Source organism: Anoplopoma fimbria, chromosome 22 (assembly GCF_027596085.1).
Source record: "Anoplopoma fimbria isolate UVic2021 breed Golden Eagle Sablefish chromosome 22, Afim_UVic_2022, whole genome shotgun sequence".
Taxonomy (NCBI): Eukaryota; Metazoa; Chordata; class Actinopteri; order Perciformes; family Anoplopomatidae; genus Anoplopoma; species Anoplopoma fimbria.
In genome coordinates, this window is record NC_072470.1 from 3,083,244 (window position 1) to 3,103,204 (window position 19,961).

The following is a 19,961-nucleotide window of genomic DNA, read 5'->3' on the forward strand; positions in this document are numbered from 1 at the left end:
TTAACGATTGTTCACAATACCTGCTCATGTGCATAATATCTTTGATTTTTCTGCAATGAAAACCTGTAATCTCTTTAATTATGATGGCAAACGGTCCACTGAGGACCACGGATAGACATCTCCTCTGCAGGGTGAAATTAAAGTTAAGGAACTGTGAGGAACTTTTAACTGCTTATGAAACAGTCTCAATTTAATAGTGATGCCTCTATATGAACATCATAAGTAGGCTATACAATCAACGAGAAGACCGTCCATTTCTATTTTTTCTATTTTCTATTTCTGAACCTTAATAACACTCACTAATGAGAGGTATGGTGTTTCCAGTGACGGGCAGCAGGTCGTTCATGATGAGCAGGAAGACAGTGTAGCCCAAGATCAGTGTCATCTTGAAGGAGGAACGGTCCACATCCTGGGGAGGCATCAGGAAACTGAAGAGGTCCACTGTGATGAGGAAGCAGCTGGGGAGCAGGAGGTTCACTACATAGAGAGTGGCCCGGCGCCTCACTGCCACCTGCAAAAGATGCAAAACACATTGGTAGGTACCCATTCTATGCAAATTTAATTGCTGTGAAATATTGCTGTTTATAATAGGATGAACGAAGGTTAAACGGACAGAACAATAAGGTAAATTAAGAAATTTCAAAACATAGGTTTGCGTGCTTCAAACCAAATACACTCATAATCTGAAACTGAAATGCAATATAAGGTGCAATATCTGCAATTTACAGACAATCAACCTACATAAAATTTAAGCTCATCCCCGTCTTCACTACCAAGATGGCTGCTGTCATTGTAGGAGGTGATTTCCAGCAGCTCCCACTCCCCCATGGTGCTCATAAACCTCTTGGAGAGATCTGTTATTTCCTTTGCACTCCTCCCCATGGTAATCTTAACGTCGCGCGCTGGGAGGAGAGAATAGAGAAACATAATATCCTCTAAAGTCAAGGTCACTTAACATATCCACATGACATTGCAGAAATATAGGAATACATAGTTAAAAAAATGTATATATATTATGTATATCTTATTCAAATTTGTTGTCTGTAACAAGCTTAACACTGTAAACTTCTATGAAGACAGGAAACAAGACAATTGGTGAAGTGCCTTACCAGCGATGAGGTAGGAGGTGAAAGTCAAAGTGCAGTTCTGTATATCGAAGGGGAAGGTGTAGATATCGAGGTTACAAGAGCTGACAACTCTGAGTGGATGATTATCTGTTACCCTACCATCGCTACTCAGGAACACATACGGGACAGGGGGGGCTGTGTCTTCATCCATACTGAAAGACAGGAACAAGCAGAGGAGTTATGAGTTAAACACCTGCAAAATTACTCAATGGCACCTCTAATTTCTGAATTTACAAAATAACCTGAAAACTCATAAATGAATTACTCTGTTCTGTGACATTTTCCTTCATTACAGCGAACATGTGCACTGCAGTGTATTGTGAGTTGATTCCAAATACATCGTGCTGCTCCCGGAAACACTCTCGAGACCACCAATTGTGTATTAATCCGCGGCTGAAAATAGTCCTTAAAAATGCACTATTTACTCCTGTTTGAGTAACATTTGGTAAAAACTACTGGGCCCAGCTGTTTTTGGAAATTATTTAGCAATTTAAAAAACGTTGATGTCTAACATGGTTTAGTTTTACATAATATATATACATAATATATACTCACAATTCATCGATAACAATATCTGGCACCCAAAACTTGCTTCTGGGAAGTGTAATCTTCTCAGAGCCGCACTGGATTGGGTCCCAGCTGACAAACTCGTTCTCCCACCACTAAAATCACAAAGCTGGTGTCAGTGCACAGAGCACGTCGTATAAGTAATAATCACATCATTCACGAAAAATATTCCCACAATTATCCCTACATCACAGAGCGAGAAACTAACATGGACGATTGCAGTACATACATAATGAGTCCAAAGGTAAGTGACCAAGAGTTGAGCCTTTTCATCCTGGAAGACAAAAAAACCTGCTTTAAGACAAAAACTGTGACAGTGTTTCTAATGTGTTTTTTGAGGACCAACTGAATCCTCAAGGAAGTCTCAATGGAGCCCACATATATAATGGAGAGGGTTCCTCAGTATACAGTATAATGCTACTTATTCTTATCTCATGAGAGCTGAAACATACCACTCCGAGTATCCCATACATGATGAAGTATGTTCCGACGTAGGTGCAGGTTGATGTGTTCATGACGGGTCGTATGGCGCTCAGGTTAAACAATGGCCTCAGACCTTCCAGCAGGGCTACTTGGTTCGGCTCAGAGCAGTTCACCTTGAAGGCACTGCTCACAGCTGACGGGAAGATTAAAAAATTGAAAATCCAGTCGTAAACATGCTATGGCTTACTTTCAACAAATCAGCTGACTTGCAACTAACAAAATGGATTAAAAAATAAGGGGTGGTGTCATCATTAGTTACCAGTAATCATTGGGATTTCTACTAACTTATTTCCAATTTAATGCAGAATACAAAAAATGTAAGTCTTCCAGTATTTGTCGTAAAATATTGCCCTTAGGCTACATTATACGTTGAATACGTGGCCATGCAGTGCACATTCTCCATAGCTGTTTCATTCTACTTAACCTTGTTATTTATCTCGTTTGCAAAAAACTTGTGATACTAGCATGCCTAATACTCAATATTGTGTGACCAAAAATCTTACCTGGCATAAGAATGAGAAGCATGACCAGGGTGGGCCTGGCTGACGAAGGGAGCCACTAGAATCATACAACAATTACAACAATTGTTTTAATATAAGCAACTAAAAACATTCAAACTATTCTGGATTGTTTAAGAAAAAGGCTATCAGTTACAGAAAAGATGCAACTGATATCTGATACTGTATTTAGCCTCTGAAATACATCATAACATACAGAATATGCACCAGGAGAAGATATGTTACCTTTGGTGTCATGATGGCAAGAGTCAAATCTTGATCTTTCCCCAGATATCCGATTAAAGCCGATTCTTCAGTATCACATGTTTGGAGAACACACAGATTGATTATTAAACTGCATTATTGGAAGATCTGCTTTTAGTTGTTAATTGTATGATGTTGAATGCTGTGTGGTGACTTGTTCTTTTAGTTTCCCGATTCTTTTAGTTCCCTGATTATGGATGGAGGGTCACTGCTGTCGCTCAATGTAGACTTTCTGTTTGCAGCGTTTACATTTCTTTTACTGATTCTTCATCCGTGATGTTTTTATCCTAAATACTGTGTTAAACGCATAGATATTTACCAAACTTTTACATTTAAACCTCTTGCAGGCTATTTTTAGTCAGAATTAATAAGTGTCAAAAGAGAAACTCTGCAACAAATGCTAACAGATTTGGAAATTTGGTTTGAGTAGGAGAAGTAAGATAAAGGCATACAACTTTCATTTAAAACATTTCCACCTTTTCAAGAAGGTAATATTACAATATGAATAACCAAATTATTATGTTAAATTATGTACTGAACAACTGATTAAAAGCTTGGTCGAAAACAAAATCAAAATGTCTGCAGCTGTCACATATGAATCTGTTATGTGTTTGTGATGCATTGCTTAATAAAAGTGTGATAAAGGGAGCACAGCATGAACGAATCAATCCTACCTTTGAGTCCTTGATTGGCTGACACGCAATCTGATGTGTGAAAGTTTCACGGAAGTCCTCCTTTTATCTGATGAAATAAAATGACATGAAGCTGCGTAAATATTTATTTTAGCATCAGCATGCAAATGCGCCCGAGGCAAAGATATTTGCAGGCGTTTTTTTACATCTGAAGTTGACATTCTTCTTCAAAAAAGCGTTTTACAGAGAGAGAGTTTAGTGTTTCGGATGAAAGATGTTTTGACAGGATGTTCACACGGCTTCAACTTAAAGAACCTGCTGCTGTTTGTTACATAAAAAAAGCATCAAGAGGAGAAAAGAGCAGATGTGGAAGAGGAGACAGATCAGTTAGACTTTTATTAATGAATGCACAGTGGTGGGAGAAGTACTTCAGATCTTGTACTAATAATAATAATAATTAAGCCTTTATTAGTCCCACAATGGGGAAATTATTTCTCTGCATTTAACCCATCCCGGAGGAGCAGTGGGCTGCAATGAAGCGCCCGGGGAGCAACTTGGGGTTAGGTGTCTTGCTCATCAGCGCTCTACCTCATGTGCCACAGCTCTACCTCATGTGCCACAGCTCTACCTCATGTGCCACAGCTCTACCTCATGTGCCACAGCCGCCCATTAGCTAAATTAGCAATACAACAGTGTAGAAATACTCAATTTCTTTAGTTTTTTTATGTTGTTTTTAACCTTTTTGCTGTTCTTTTTAGCCTGGTATGTGTGTTTTTTATGACCAAGAGAAAAGGAAATTGGAATTATCCTGGATAAATAAAGGTTAAATAAAACAAACAAGTAAAAAAAAATGTTTTACTTATGTAAGAGGAAGGGAGCTCATTACCCCGGAGAAGCGTCTCACCCTCCGGCCATGAGGAGAGCTTTGGTGCCAAAATCAACACAAAATGAATGGTCTTTGTAGTTGCTTTAATTGAACAGGAGGAATGAATGAGGGATGATAGCTTTTCCCCAAAATAACATTTTGTTTTACACTCACGCAGTATATATTGACTATGCTAATATGTGATAGAGTAGGTGCATTATCATTATATCATTGTTTACACTTTTGACCATAAGGTAGGCAGTATACACTCATGCAGCTGCTCATATACTCATTAAAACAATGAATGATGCTTCTCAGCCACAACTAGAGCAACAGCAGAATACAACAAGCACATTTAAGAGCAAGCTGCAGATGTCACGGATTTCAGTGTACACAGAGAACCTTTGCTGAACCTTAATAACACTCACTAATGAGAGGTATGGTGTTTCCAGTGACGGGCAGCAGGTCGTTCATGATGAGCAGGAAGACAGTGTAGCCCAAGATCAGTGTCATCTTGAAGGAGGAACGGTCCACATCCTGGGGAGGCATCAGGAAACTGAAGAGGTCCACTGTGATGAGGAAGCAGCTGGGGAGCAGGAGGTTCACTACATAGAGAGTGGCCCGGCGCCTCACTGCCACCTGCAAAAGATTTATTTTCATTTTTTCATTTCTTGTTTTATTTAGTCATTTAGCTGTTTTCTGTTGTTTCAGATACCTCGATTCCTGCTCCGCCCTGATCAGTTTCACCTGTTGCTAATTACCCCTCCTCTCTTGTGTGTTAAGTCTGTGAGCTCCACTTTGTCTGGACGAGTTCGTCTAAGCTCTTTGTTATTCGTGTTCCAGCATTTTAGTGTCCACTTTATTCCCCTGGGTTTAGACCCTGATTTTGTAAGGTTTGTTTAGATCCACTTCCTGGTGTTGAGTCCCTTTGTCTGTTGTTTAAGGACAGTACTAGAGTAAATAGATCAGGTAAAGTCACATTTATTCTCATTGCAGTACTTTTAGCAACATTAAGTCATTAAATTCACCACAAATGTTTAAAAAAGCACATTTAAATATTCAAAAGTAAGCTATTGACTCCCATTTATTGGCCAATACCACCATAAATCATGCAAACATAACATAAAAACACATATATACAAAGCCGACAAATAAAAAATGGTGTGTGTGCACAAAATATTGTAACACTGGAGAACGTGTTTGCACATAAAATAGGCAGATTTCAGTTTTTATTACACACATTTCTCTGAGAAAGATCTGAGGAGGTAGAATTATCTCACCAGAACTAAATATTTAAAATGCAACGTGGCCATAAATAAATATTTCATTTTTAAATATTTTCAACAATATTTTGATCTTTGTGTTTTTAGTTTTTGTCTCAATTAGTAAGATTAGTTCATGCTTCATTGCAGCTCTTCCTCTTTGGAAAGTCAATCAAGATCTCCCTGAGCCTCGAGACCCGTGTGATAAGTGTCTCAGTAAAGGGTTCCCCGTCTCCTGTTCTCTGGGGTCCTGGTCTTCGGGTACCCAGCCACGAGGTGGAGGTAGCTGGGGTGGTCGCACTGGTTCTCCTGCAGGTTCAGAGTCAGCGGGGTCTTCCTCTCCGTCTACCCGATCCGAGAGACGACTCAAGTCTGCAGGAACTGAGTCGAGGCTTGAACCCTCCAGACTTCCAGGACCCCTCTCGTCCGAACCATCCACCCCAGGAGGAGGTGAGTGTAGCTGGGCAGAAGAAACTAGCTGCTCCCCTGCTTTTCCAGTCTCCATGATGGTGTTCAACCTCCTCATGGGGACCAGAGAGCGGGATGAGGAGCGCGGTGTCTGAGCTGAGAAATCCACGTCTCCACTTCCACCTGACATAACACAAATATTTAAGCATTATTTCATTTAGTCTACGTTTGAACCAGTTTATTTAAACAAGTCCTCACCGTGATTTCGTCTTCTGAGGGGGAAGGCCTTCTCTAGATCTCCTCCTGGTTGGAGGGAGTAGTACCTCTGAGACCTGGGGATGTTTTGTGAAGGCTGGAAGAGGAGGAAGAGTAAAGGTCAGGAAGGTCAGGGGGTGAAAGTGATATAGTGAGTTTATACTTAATGTTCTCTAAAACAGAAACCCACCAGCTCGCGGAAACTCTCAGCACGAACGCTGCGTCTGATGCTGGCGTGGCGGCGGATCAGAATCTCCCTGGTTAGGCTGTCGTCGGGCAGATTGTATTTGTTGGTGTACGCCATCGTCTGGAAAACATGTTAAACATTGTTAATAGAAACACATCAATGTTCCTTCTTCACCATGAACACACGCTGTAGTATATTTTGAATCAATCCCACAGGAACCGTCCTGCTGCCTCAATAGAGCAACACATGTGGATTAATCCGCGGCTAAAAATAGTCCCAACAAACAGGTGTCGTTACCTTCTGTCGGATCTTGTACATGTTCTTCGACAGGATGTCGTGCATTTTCCTCACATCAGCAGTCAGAAACTTCTTCCTGGGTCGAGTTGCATCCTTCCTCTCGTCGCTGACATAATAAGGAGGTGAAAGCAATGAGCAGACGTACATTTAAATGTTCTGTTATTGCTATCGACATAAAGAAAGGCGGCAATTAGGATGACTATATGAATATATGACTATATCTGATTAGGCTCCAGCTGATGATGCTGTTTCTCCCATCAGATGGAGCCTAATCAGATATAGTTTCATGCATTTAGCTGATGCAAGCATACAGTTAGGAGCAGATACAGTTTCACTAATAACTCCTATAATGCAATAATAAGTACCACTTTTGGGTTGCCAGGTTGTGAGGTTGGGTTGAAGAGTAAAGATAATGTATTTATAACCTACTAGTGTTAAAGAATACAGACTTTATAGAGGAAAAAAACATCCTTATATGAAAGTTTTTCCACTTTACAGAAATAATTCAAGTCTTTCTTTAATAATAAGGACATGTTGTTGGACGTACTGCAGAGAAACGATAGAGGGTGCCGCACTGAGGTCGCCCATAGGTGTGTCCAGTAACCCGATGGCGTTCTGCAGCTCCAGCTTCTTGTACAGAGCCACGATGCTGGACTCGGCCCGGTTGTCTCGGATCAGGATGCGTCTCAAAACACGGTCGTTGAACTTCTTGAACCTGGCAGAAACATAAAAAGAACACAGACTACATGTCAACTGATCTAAATGAATGAGGAGGTCCGTCTAAATCTGCAGGAAATTCCCCAAATCAATACATTATATCAATTAAAAAAACATTGATAGACAGATCCTACTTGTCTTTCCAGTAATAGTGGCTCCATTGTCCACACAAGTCCTCAATACCACTGAGGACGTGATCCATCATCTGCACAAAACATAAACAATAAATGTGATTCAAACATGTACTATTTGACGTAAAGAAATTTTGAAGAAGAAGAAAGTAAAGGAGGATACTTGCCCTGGTGTGAACTTCCACGTTGATGTTGTTCAGGTCTTTGTTGGTTTTCCTGATGTTCATATATTCTACTATTGGACGGATGCTGATGCCCTGAAAAAAACAACAATTATTAGGGCTTTTAATTTGTGATAGGTGTCTGTAGGACCAAAATACAATTAAATAAACAATCAACCTTAAAGTTATTAAAGGCCGAAGTAAATAAATGCCCCTTTAACATTATTAAATGGGGAAATGCATATAATAATATATATTGTGCTTCACTTTATTTCTTCTGCATTTCAAATCTTTCATTCCAAGCTGCTAAAATAATATTATTATAAAGCAGCTGAAGGTCTCACCTGTATGAAAACGGTGAATATAATAACGGCGACTGTAGCTGTGACGAACAGGTTCTTCCTGTTGATGTCATCGGGTAAGGTGAAGACCAGGGCGAAGCAGATTGCCCCTCGCAGGCCTCCGTAGGCGAGGCCAAACTGGTCCTTGAAGTGGAACGGGATGGTACGGAACGGGTTGATGATCTGGGTCAGGACCAGGATGCCTTAAAACAAGACATTTGGATTTTAATTAGGACAATTTAAAGGAAGGGACAGACAGTTTAGGCTGAATTTAAATTAAGACTCCCACCAATCCCTCTCCAGATGAGGGTGAACAGCAGCGTAAACAGGATGTAGGCCCAGTTCCATTCGTGCTCCGTCGTTATGGTAACGACGCCCAAGAAGAAGAAGATGAGGGTTTCGGAGATGGTGGCCAGCATCTTGACAACGTGGCGGATGGTGGTGCAGGACCTCTGGGACACGTTCTCCTCCACGTAGTACTTCATGGTGATGGCGCAGGTTGTAATGCTGCAGGAAAATATATGATGAGCAGGCATTTTAATGTATTTTAATGTATAATGACCTCTATGATGACATGTTTTATGTAACTGTATCTATTCAAACACTTCTCTCCATGTATTAGTGCCCACTGGAGGAGCTATATTTGTTGACAAATTGATTTAAACTGCCCTACTTCTTTAAAAATGCATTTATTTATGTTATTTTAAGCTTTTAAGCTATTTTTGCCTTTAAACTTGTCTCTTTTCACCTTTGTTCCAGTGTACACTTTGTCCTATTTACAAACTGCCAGCAAAGTTGAGCGAGCACCTTTTCACCTTCATGAAAGTGAATCACATTTTTGTCACATGACGCCACACATGTCACTTTTGAACTTGAACAGAAGGTTGGAAAACTAGGTGGAGGAGCAAGTTTCGGGGGTCGAGATTTATATCTTAGTGTGAAGCTTTGGCCACATTATGAGACGACATTATGAGACAATCTGATCAGCTCTTATCTTGGCTTTTTGATCAGTTAACTAATCTCCAAAAGTGGAAAAAAAGGAGCCAAAAAAAACATTTATCATTCACTTATTGATCCTGATTGAGTCCTAAAAGACTTATTAATAAAATAATTCATCTGTTTTTATGATTTGTGTAAATAAGGTGACATTTTTCAATACTTTATATATATAGATTTAACTTTGAACGCAAGACTTTTCTTGCAAAGGTGTTTTGTTTGGCCTAAACTTACGCCATCACACTGGAGATGGCGAAACACTCGGCCAACAGGTATGCCAGGTAGCTGTACATGAAGACGAAGAGGGGCTCGATCTGACGGACGTTGTGGGTGAAACGGGTGGTGAACGCGGCCACGAATCCAAACAGGAGGCCAAAGAGGATGCCTCCGGCCGCCACCAGGAAGAACCGGGCCGTTCCCAGGAACACATCGGCGGATTCAACGACGGGCAGGCCGGCCAGAAAGGTAAACATGTTGTAAAGGACCTGGAGAGACATGGACAGATACAGACTATGAGTAAAACATAGCAGGTTTCAGTCAGGGTTACTGCACACAGATGTTGTCAAGCAGGTTCAACCACTCAACCACTTAAGAATCTGAACCAGTTAAACTAAAGTTGAAACTGATTTGGGTCTGGCTGACTATCATGTGCCAACATGACTGATGTCACTGGAAATGCAATTGAAGACAATTAGAGCCAGGAAATGTGAGGTGAAACTTGGCTCTCCAGACAAAACAAAGGCGGACTTATTATGGATGACATTTCCACTCTATAAATGGGGAAACAGGCCGAACTGGACTGAGGGAAACCTGCAGGAGCAAACCCGTCTACTGCATGTGAACCCGCTCTTCACAAATATACAACACCCCAGCAGAGAAATGTGAGATTTACTGATTTAATGTTGCATTCTGCCAATTAGCAGTACACAAAATTCAAAGAGTTTCTTTCTTCTGTAAGTATTACACTTTAGTGATCTATTTTCCCTCTGACTTCAGCTGAGGGATGTTCTGCAGAAATATATTTTTGAAACTGTGACAGAGCAGAAAATTCAAGCTGCTTGTCAGAAAACAAATCTAAACACACAGACATGATGCACACATTTTTACAATCAGTTAAATTTCCAGAGTATATAAATATCTCTGGAGCTGTGCATTCATAAACATCCATAAATCAACTTAGAAATCATACAAAAAAGCGCTCCATATTTCTGCAGAACTTGCTTCAGAAACATCAAGTTTTTAAGGTTTCTTCAGTGTCAAAGAAAACCAGTGACAGTTGTCTGGACATCCAAGGGTACACTGCAACTAATAACTGATAATAGCTAATCGGCATACTTTTGAGTATTCTTTTAAGTATTCTATGACAATTTTTCTGACACTTCCTGTACTCACCACAGTGACGGCGTCGTTGAAGAGCCCCTCTCCAAATATGACTATGTACATCTGCTCGTTGACCCCGATGTCCTCAAACACATTCAGAGCACCAACGGGGTCCACGGTGGAGATGATGCAGGCAAACAGCAGGTTCTCCTGCAGGGAAGATGAGTGAAATTTTTTAAAAATAAGGTGAGGACTTAATCCATCGCTGCATGCACCTCCTTTTCAATAATCTTATTAGACATAAGGAAGCTTTTGATCACTTGACATGAAGTTGTAGATGTTTGAATTTATTTATTTGATGTTTAACATTTACTCATGACCTTACAAACAACAGCTTCCAATCACATCACATACACACACATCATTTAAAAGCCCCAGTACAGCTACTAAATAGATTTTTTTTCACAACTGCTTTTTGAAAGTTTAAGATTTACATTTCCCCGATTATTGTTTTTTGTTTTTGAGCAACATTTGAGCCATTTAGATCAGATTTTTGCTTTTATTCCAAACATTTTTACACAAAATGCTATAAAAATAAGGAGGAAATTACTTAAATGCTGATAGAATAAGTATGATGATGGGTTGCAAAGTACCTATTTCTCAAACATGTTAGGAAACTTACTCTAAACCTTATTGTATGCAGTGTTTGTGCCACTATCTGTCCACCGAAGATAGTAGTAAAGGGATGAATTCCCCTCAAAAGCATGCATCATTAAAATTTGCATTTCTGGTCCTTCAACTTCTTGTTTCACTGAGAAAACTAAAAACTAAATGATATATAAATATCACACACGTTGCATTAAAACAGACAAACTTGCACGTGACCTTTCCTGTGGATTTAACTGACCTGCAGGTTGATATCCTGAAGTCCAAACACCTCGAACTGGCAGATGGCAAAGAGGGACATCCCGATGCCGACACTGTTCCACAGGGTTCCCACCACGGCGTACCACAGCACCGTGCCGGCGTTCTCGAAGAACGGCCTCGTGGGCATGAAGTAGCCGTTGTCGAGGACGATGAGCGGCAGCATGTAGAGGAAGAAGACGTTGGAGGTGAGCACGGCGGGGGGCTCTTCTTTGACCGAGTGCATGATGGCGCCCACGATGAGGCCGATGGTAATCAGGAGGCAGGACTCTGGGATCCAGATGGTGATTTTATGGTAAATGTGGAAACCTGGAGAGAAGACAATGAGAAGATTATGTCCTCCAATACAAAACCTAAAGCTGCTGTGATGCAAATAAACTTTTGCTGTTATTTAAGGTTGCATAAAAGGTGGAGGAAGTACTCAGATCTTGTACTTGAGTAAAATTAACAACACCTCTCTTTTACAAGATGTGGTATAAAGTCCAGAAAGTTTAATTATAGTTAATAATATTACATAATGATTGTTGATTGTATTGTATCTACAAAGTAAGTAATGTTGTGGAGTTGAAAGTTCAATATTTGCAGGAGTAGGAGCAGAAAATGGAAATAAGTATCATACAAGTACCTCAAAATTGTACTTAAGTACAGGTAACTTTCTGGCAAACCCTGATATAAACCAAGTGATTCATCCTGACTTACCAATTTTGGCAAAAGAGGCCAGCAGGACCCAGAGTGTGAACTCGAAGGGGACCTGGATCCGAGGGTAGTCCATGGTGAACACAGGGAGGTTGGCCCTCTCCTCATCGGGGAAGGCTTGGGGCTCATCCAGTTCGCTGTTGAACGGTTTGACACCTGGGAAGTCTGTCTGCGCCGAAGGTTTGGGTTCCTGGAGCTCACATCTTCCTCCAAAGAAGCAGAGAAAGAGGAGCAGAAGCATGAAGAAGAAGACTCGTCTCTCAGTCCTGGATTCAAACAAAACAGAGGTCCCCATTTCCACTGGTCAACACAGATCTCAAGTATTTCCAGTGTGTCTTATAGAAGTCCCATGGTTTTGAAAATAAGTCTATTGTGCAGCTTCAGTAGGCTGTTGCCAATAAAAAATATTTAGGCCTAGAAGTATTAACAACGAGGTCTCGACTGAAGAAAGAATCATGTTAACATGATCCTGTTTGAGGTGTAACTCAATTCAGGTTTTAACTGTTGCAGAACCTGCTTGTCTCAACTATGTGTCCTGACTTCTGGGTGGAGCCCATTGGGAGTGCATGTCCTCATTATAATAAGAAAACAGCTGGGCAATAGTGCTGGTATTACACAAATCCAACTATCTTAATTTAGAGAGAATCAGTGTTTAATTTAACCATAACAAACATGGACAAAGCAGGTTAATGCAGAAGTATTGACACTTGTAATACCACTTAAATTCCACATGATGGCGACATAAGTCAACTATACTTTAATTATGGCAATTATGGACAACATTACTACTACAATCCTTGCAGTTTATAGCAAGTTTTGCAAGTAGGATCAAGCCTATAGCTGTAAATGAAATATACATTACCAGTCAAAAGTTTGGACACACCTTCTCATTCAACTACTTTGAAGAATCTAAAATATAATAATAATAATAATATTTTCTTTCTGTCTGTAAATATAATATTTCAGTTATTGTTGATTTATATATATGAGCTGTGTTTGGGCATTTGGGAGAAAATGCACAATCATGCTGGATACTAATAGGTTAACTTTGAACCAATTGTAGAATTTCTTGCTGAGATGCAAAGCGATGATGTACTAGTTTCACCAACAAGTCTTTGACTGTTTTTTATTGCTTATTTATAATACTTGTTTTTTTATTTCATTTTTTATCTTGTCTTTCTTTTACTATGTCTCTTGTGTGCATTTTACCCTATGCTGCTGTAAGCCTGCAAATTACCCCGCTGCGGCACTAATAAAGGATTATCTTATCTTATCTTATTTTATAAAACATATTCTGGTTTGTTGAGCATTTCTTTGTTTACCACATAATTCCACATGTTTTCCTTCATAGTTTGGATGTCTTCAATATTAATCTCCAATGTAGAAAAAAATAAAAATAAAAATAAAGAAAAACCATTGAATGAGAAGGTGTGTCCAAACTTTTGACTGGTACTGTATGTAGCAGTAAAAATGTGAAATATTTTCCCCAGAAATGTAGTGGAATTATTAAACAAGCATAAAATGACAATACCTTATAATAATATTAAAGAAAAGTACTTGATTTTAACAGTTATGCATGTCTTTTTATTCATAGTTTCATTGTCTTGAAGAATATCCACATGGGGCTTGCGTGAGAGTCTGCGTGATGACGTCACCGACGTGCTACGTAGGGGGCGTGGCCAACGCTGCAGAGACTGCAGCCAGAAAGGGAACAGTGCGGCAGTATGTGGACATGCTCCCCACAACAGTTCACTTTTACCCTACAGACGGGAATTTGACCTGCAACTCAACCAGAGCGGTAAGTCACGGCCTTCAGCTGTGCATTTAAATCCAAACATGCATTGGGTATTGTAGTTTTTCACCCCTTTGTGGCTTTATTATGTTTATACTGTCAGTAAGTTTTGGAAACGGAAGCTGGTTTTGCTGCTGCGCATGTTGGTAAACAATGGTGTATTTAATGCAATGTCATGATTAGACATGTATTTAATGATGTAGCATTGATGGAGCAATCATAGCCTAAGTCTGCAAAAGATTGCACACACACACACACACACATGCATTCTGGTTATTTCACAGTGTAACATGTGTGTGTGTGTGTGATGCAGGATGCTGCACACAGGTTCTGAGTGTGTTTTGCATGCTGTCCCTGCAGAGAGGTTTTGAGTTTCGCCGTGCAGGAGTCAAGGTCATCTGGACATCGATTTGCAACAGCTGATGATGCTCTTTTTTTAAGAAGAGGAGGAGGAGGAGGAGGAGAGTGACCTGCTTGAGAATGAGGCCCTTAGGGAGAAAGTTTTGAGTCAGGAAGTGACTTCAGGTGAGAGTTTTGTCAGGTTTTTCCTTCATGATTTGAGAGTTAAATGTTTCCAAGTTGCAGATGAAAGTTGTGACAAAAATAATAGTCTAAGAAACCTTTGGCAGCCCTATTTCAACTGCCTTTGTTCAGAGAGTGGAGCTGTCATCACATGACTTGAGTTATAGTCATATGTTTGGGGATTATAACATACTTATGGTGCCTATATGCTCTCTTTCTTTGCTCCCAATACAACATGGCAGTCACTGAATCTCTTTGTTTTCAGCATAAATCCAACAATTCAAAAGTTATTCTTAACCTTTTCTGCATCTGTTTTGTAATCCTTTTAGTCCTGGAAAACCCCACTGTTTGCATCTCCACATAAATCATTATCTCTGTCACACAGAACCAGAAAATATTTGGCATCTTTACTTGTTTACAAAGTAGTTGCTGGCTGATTGTCTGTCAGTCGTCTAATTAATAAATCAGCTTATTGTTTAATCTCTTCTGACTTCTGTTAATTGGTTTGATTCAGATGGGAGAAGCATATTTTATCACTGACCCGGTCGGATCATTATTGATTAAGTGCGATTGATTTGAAATCACATAGATGGCCTCTCATATCATCATATTTTCGATTTTGTGTGCGTGTACATGTTTTTGTGTGGTGACTCATCAAACCCACGCAGCTCAAGCGGGTCGAGCAGACGCCTGTTGATTCATCTTGATCTGTGTCTTCCTCTGCATCTGCCTTTCTTGCGCTCGTCATACATATACAGACACACATAAATATATATTTATATACAGCGAGCATGTGTCAGCCGCTGTTCTCATTTCCCATCTGGTTTTCAAAAGAAGGAGGAAGAGAAAGCGTATAGATGACATATGAGGAGTTTTAGACACAATGAGCCGTGTCATCCTCTTCACCCAAAATGGATCGCTCCATAAGTCATCAGTCTCATCATCATGTTTGATGCAGGGAGCAAAATGCAGATATGAAGTCAGAAACACATGAAATATAAAGTTAATAATCACAGTATACATAATGAAGACAACAGATTGTTCCCAAACAACAAATATAAGAACAGATGCGTTAATAAAGTCCATTAATACAGAATAAAATAAATGTCATTAGCCTGTTTTATTCCCTGAACCCACGGTGGTGTCTTCATTCATCTTATTTGGTCAAAGACCCAAAGATATTCAGTTTACTATCAAAGAAGAGTATGCAAGCAAGAAAATATTCACATTTGACGAGCTGAAACTGAAATTGGGCCTGTTTTTCTTGATAATTTATATTACAAGTTTAACATTTCAGGATTCATTCACTGTTACTTTCATTCCAAAACAGATTGATTATTTATTTAAAAAACATCTTAACTGAGAGGAAGAAATAAATGTGCAAGACTCAAATTAGGAAGATTAAATGCACACAATTCTTTTCTACCCAATTAGGCAACTTTATTCTTAATTATTACCATAAGACGGAGGCAAAACCTCTCTAGAAGCGTACAGTTGAGAGGGTTTAACTTACAGATCACAGACAGACACACTGCTCTGCTGCTGCTCTCATGCAACAGTCAAATTAATTATTGATGAGTTTTGGGGGGAAATGGAGAGGCATCAAAAGGGAAAGTGAGCCGTGTGTGTGTGTGTTGCAGAGCTAGGACCACCACATGGATGGCGTGGCAAATAACGTGATTTGTGTCCCTACAGATTCTGTGTGCACGCCATCTCCTCTGCTAAAAATATCAGCTGTTTGACGCTTTTGACTCCTATTTAAAATACATTTTGATGCATTTGTTATCTATATGTTTTTGTGATCAATATATTTATTTTAGATCAGGTTAGCCAGACTTCTTTGGCCCATTTGTTTACTGCCATTAAGCACAACTTACTTTTCTTCCATGTAGAACTCAGACAATTAGTGTATTCATTGACAAGTTGAAAAAATAACGTGCAACTATTTTGATAACTGATTAAATTCACAGGTTCCAGCTTCTCAAATTTGAGGATTTTATACCTCTAAGAGATATAAACGATCGTGTGTTGACAAAAACAGCTTTTAGTATCAAACTGTTAAATACCAAAGAGGTGGCATCAAATGTCATCTTGTTTACTGATTTGATGATTACATAATTCCTGATATACATAGATACTTTGCCGGTTTTAGAGAAGATGTTTTTCTAAGGTAAAGATCTGGAACGTCCTGTAATAAATCCCCCCTTCATGAAGGTTATAATGTTCAATGTTTGTTTGATCCCTGATGGAAGACACGATGCTGCTGTGGCTGCAGATCAGGCAGAGAAAGAGTTAATTGGCTTGAATGTTTGTGAAGCAGCGAGCTGTTTGAGAGAGAGGGAGAGAGAGTAAAGGGTGAGGAGGAGATAGAGAGCAGGAGGAAGAGGAGAGGGCGACGGCTGGCTGCAGTCTCTGCCTCGTGACGCCGTCTGCAGCGTCGGTTTGTTTACATCCATCGGCAGCAGACGTCCTCGGGTACGTGTGTGTAAACTCAGGCTGCCATCTGTTTAGCCGGTGCTTTAAGCCGCCATCACCACCAGGATTTGAACTGTGACGCTGGTTTTTAAATCTTCAGAATGACATATGAGCTGTGTTTGGGCATTTGGGAGAAAATGCACAATCATGCTGGATGCTAATAGGTTAACTTTGAACCAATTGTAGAATTTCTTGCTGAGATGCAAAGCGATGATGTACTAGTTTCACCAACAAGTCTTTGCTGTCAGTTAAGAGACTTGTACCCTGCTGTACTACAAAGTTTCAGCACAGGCAGGTGTACTGTGTTTTTTTTCCGTTTTCTACTTAAAATGCTGCCTGTCATTTTGCAATATGACATTCAGGAAGAGAAGGAAGAGATAAGCCTTTAAGATGTGAGATGAGTAATAATAAATGTTGGTTATTGTGCAGAAAGAGTGACTCAAAATGAGCAGAGATAGAGACAGACTCTCAAGGTGACCCCAGAATATTGTTTGGAAGAAGTAAGCTAACCAGATTCTGGTGCATCTTTATCGAACGGAATATTATTTTCTAGATTATTAAATAACCGTTGAGTCTACAAAGTTTCAGATCAAATTTGGAAGTTAGACTATTGAGTATTTTTGCTTTTTTTTCTCCTTAAAAAATGACAAATCAACCAATAGTTTTGGATCTGTTTCTTGGAAAGGGCTTGTTAGTGTTTTCTCAAATGTACCATACCAGAGACAGTTATTGATCCTAACCGTTCCCAGAGGACTTAAAGATTTCCACTAACCAAGTTGGAGTTGAAGTGGCCTATTTCTCTGCTGGCTCTAGAACTGATTCCTCTCGGATGGAAAAAGACCATCATGTATCTCATAAACGCTGGCTGGAGGATGTAATGAAACAGCTAAATAAGCTTTATACGATCAGACGAAGACAGTAATGTTTAACCTTCTGTTTTGTGTCTCTCCCTTGCTATTAACGAGGTTTTGTATGAGACGGATGTAGGCAGATGTTAATATGTGTGTAAAGTGGTTACTGGTTTATTTTCTGAAAATTCCACAAAAAAATTGGAACAATTAATGCAGTCAATTTATTAAGATAGCCACAATCGTGAAATATATGCAATGGCTCCGCTGCTTTCTTAAACTGCCATAACAGTTATCTTTATGACGTTTGCTAGTCTTTGTGTGGTCGACCGCTTCTGCAGTAAACTTGTTGACCTCTGACCCTTCCCCTCCTTAGTTATAGTGTAAACTGAACCACAGTTCTGCACAGATATGGATCAGATAAATGTTTACAGTGTGCAAATGTAAACCAAATAAATTCAGTTGGACTGCAAGTGCAGAAAAGGCTGTGTCACACCGGCCGGTCAGCTTGCCAAGCTAGATGTGAGTGTTCAGGTTATACTGGGATAACAGATATTCTACAAGAGATTTAGAAACAAATATATGATAATTCCTTTGCCTATAATCATTGCAAAACATCAGTTACTAGCAAGATATCAGAGCAGTAACATCTTTGATAAATAAATGAACATGTGCACATTTGTGTTACACTTTACGCTTTTCTTCTGCAACCCTGTGACGTTAAGCAGACAAATGTGCGTCCTGGCAAACCGCATCGTTTGTGGCAAAGAAGGCTGCAGACATGTTCTCTGGCTTCTCATGCAAACCAGAGACATGAAGCAGACCTGTTAGACAGCATGCACTTTATTCTTAAAAGCTTCATTTTTTGTAAAAACATTTACAGTCCAGGATCAGACAGGCGCCCTTTTCTGAATTATATATGTTCGGGGTTTTGTCTTGTCATTTTTGACGTTTTACCAAAAACATTTCAAACTTTCTACCATTTGCCACCTGAAACATTTGCTCCTCTCTGTCAAAGCAATGCACATTTCTAGAGTGTTAAAAAGCAATTTAATCAACCTGTCTTTTCTAATTAAACCATGTGACTTCATTGAGGTGACTCATTGGTTGTAGTCAACCCCAATGTATGTTTTTGTCTCCTCATGTTGATGATTAATTTGCTGATGCCCACATCCTCAGACCAGACGAGGTCACGGTTGCTCATAACAAACATAATCTGGCATAATTTGTGGCCATAAAATCTTTTTTTGACAAAGAGTAAAACACCACTGCTATTCAGGTTTATTAGTTGCATTTTTAACTTGTTTGACTAAAGTAACAACATTCTTGTCATTCAGGATGAACTGTAATATATTTGGTGATCCTCTGACTTTTCATCTTGAGCTTTTTGAGATCAACATTTTAATTTGGTGTAAAGAACAAATGCAAAACTAATGACATTCCCATCAGTTTTGGCTGTATATTAATGTTCAGCATGCTAACATGTAGCGCTGGCCAACATATCAATATTATTGATTACTTCCATATTGAGTTTCTTGCCGTTTTCCGTCAGACTTGGCCAAGCATGCCAGCAAACTTCTGCTTTCAGGTCTTTTTTTTTTTTTTTTTTTTTTTTTTTTATAAATCTCCTGCTTCATTTTTGACTCAACACTCAGTTTTGTTTCCAGGTTTGGTCAGTGTCAGGAAATCCCCCAGCTCTGTGTTAAGCAGCAGCAGTGAGAAACGGTTCTGTGTTCAGTGGCATTTAAATCCAACAATTGGTTGAAATAATGTATTCCTGTGCAGTTTCACTTTCACAGGAGATAAGGGTTGTGATCACTCTGAGTCATAGACCACATCTTAATCCTCCTTCACTTTTTAATGCTAAAGTATGCACGCATTGTTCTGAGATATCAGATATATGTGCCTCAAAGTAGACAGATGTTACAGATATTTAAAACCGTTCTTTGCCAAGAATGTGGTGATGAAACAGACATATATGAAGTGCAGCCAGGTGTTTGTGTAACAGACTGAAATCTGACTGAAGGTCTCTGTTGTCAGCCAGACCAACTCGTTTAGGACACTTCCTGAAACAACAGAAGGAAGTGATGCTCTCTTGAGCAAGAAGCAGTTTCACACTCACACTGAGGGAGGCTTTTACTCTCCTTTTGTACTAGACTCTTTTACATTTAAAACTGTGACTGTAATGAACTTT

The 19,961-nt window shown here is 39.6% G+C and overlaps 2 protein-coding genes across 9 annotated transcripts in view; one reads left to right on the forward strand and one right to left on the reverse strand.

Annotated features, from left to right (window-relative positions):
• Positions 1 to 4,849: 4,849 nt before the first annotated feature.
• On the reverse strand, positions 4,850 to 12,425 carry LOC129112005 (sodium/hydrogen exchanger 2-like). Its single transcript, XM_054624178.1, has 14 exons — positions 12,134 to 12,425; positions 11,418 to 11,743; positions 10,583 to 10,720; positions 9,425 to 9,675; positions 8,484 to 8,701; positions 8,198 to 8,397; positions 7,860 to 7,949; positions 7,696 to 7,766; positions 7,392 to 7,559; positions 6,845 to 6,950; positions 6,551 to 6,667; positions 6,364 to 6,457; positions 5,895 to 6,288; positions 4,850 to 5,021 (listed from the first exon to the last, which is right to left on the reverse strand). The coding sequence occupies exons 1-14, from the start codon at positions 12,423 to 12,425 to the stop codon at positions 4,850 to 4,852; spliced, it is 2,637 nt and encodes an 878-aa protein (XP_054480153.1).
• A 1,408-nt stretch (positions 12,426 to 13,833) lies between these two features.
• The window catches only part of LOC129111554 (inositol polyphosphate-4-phosphatase type I A-like), a 34,259-nt gene continuing 28,131 nt past the window's right edge, over positions 13,834 to 19,961 (forward strand). For 6 of the 8 annotated variants that reach the window (XM_054623538.1, XM_054623543.1, XM_054623541.1 and 3 more), the window contains exons 1-2: positions 13,834 to 13,928; positions 14,283 to 14,447. The gene's annotated coding sequence lies outside the window, so the exon portion shown is untranslated. Of the gene's footprint in view, positions 13,929 to 14,235; positions 14,448 to 19,961 lie in introns of all 8 variants that reach the window. The other 2 variants (XM_054623539.1, XM_054623540.1) reach the window with 2 other exon arrangements.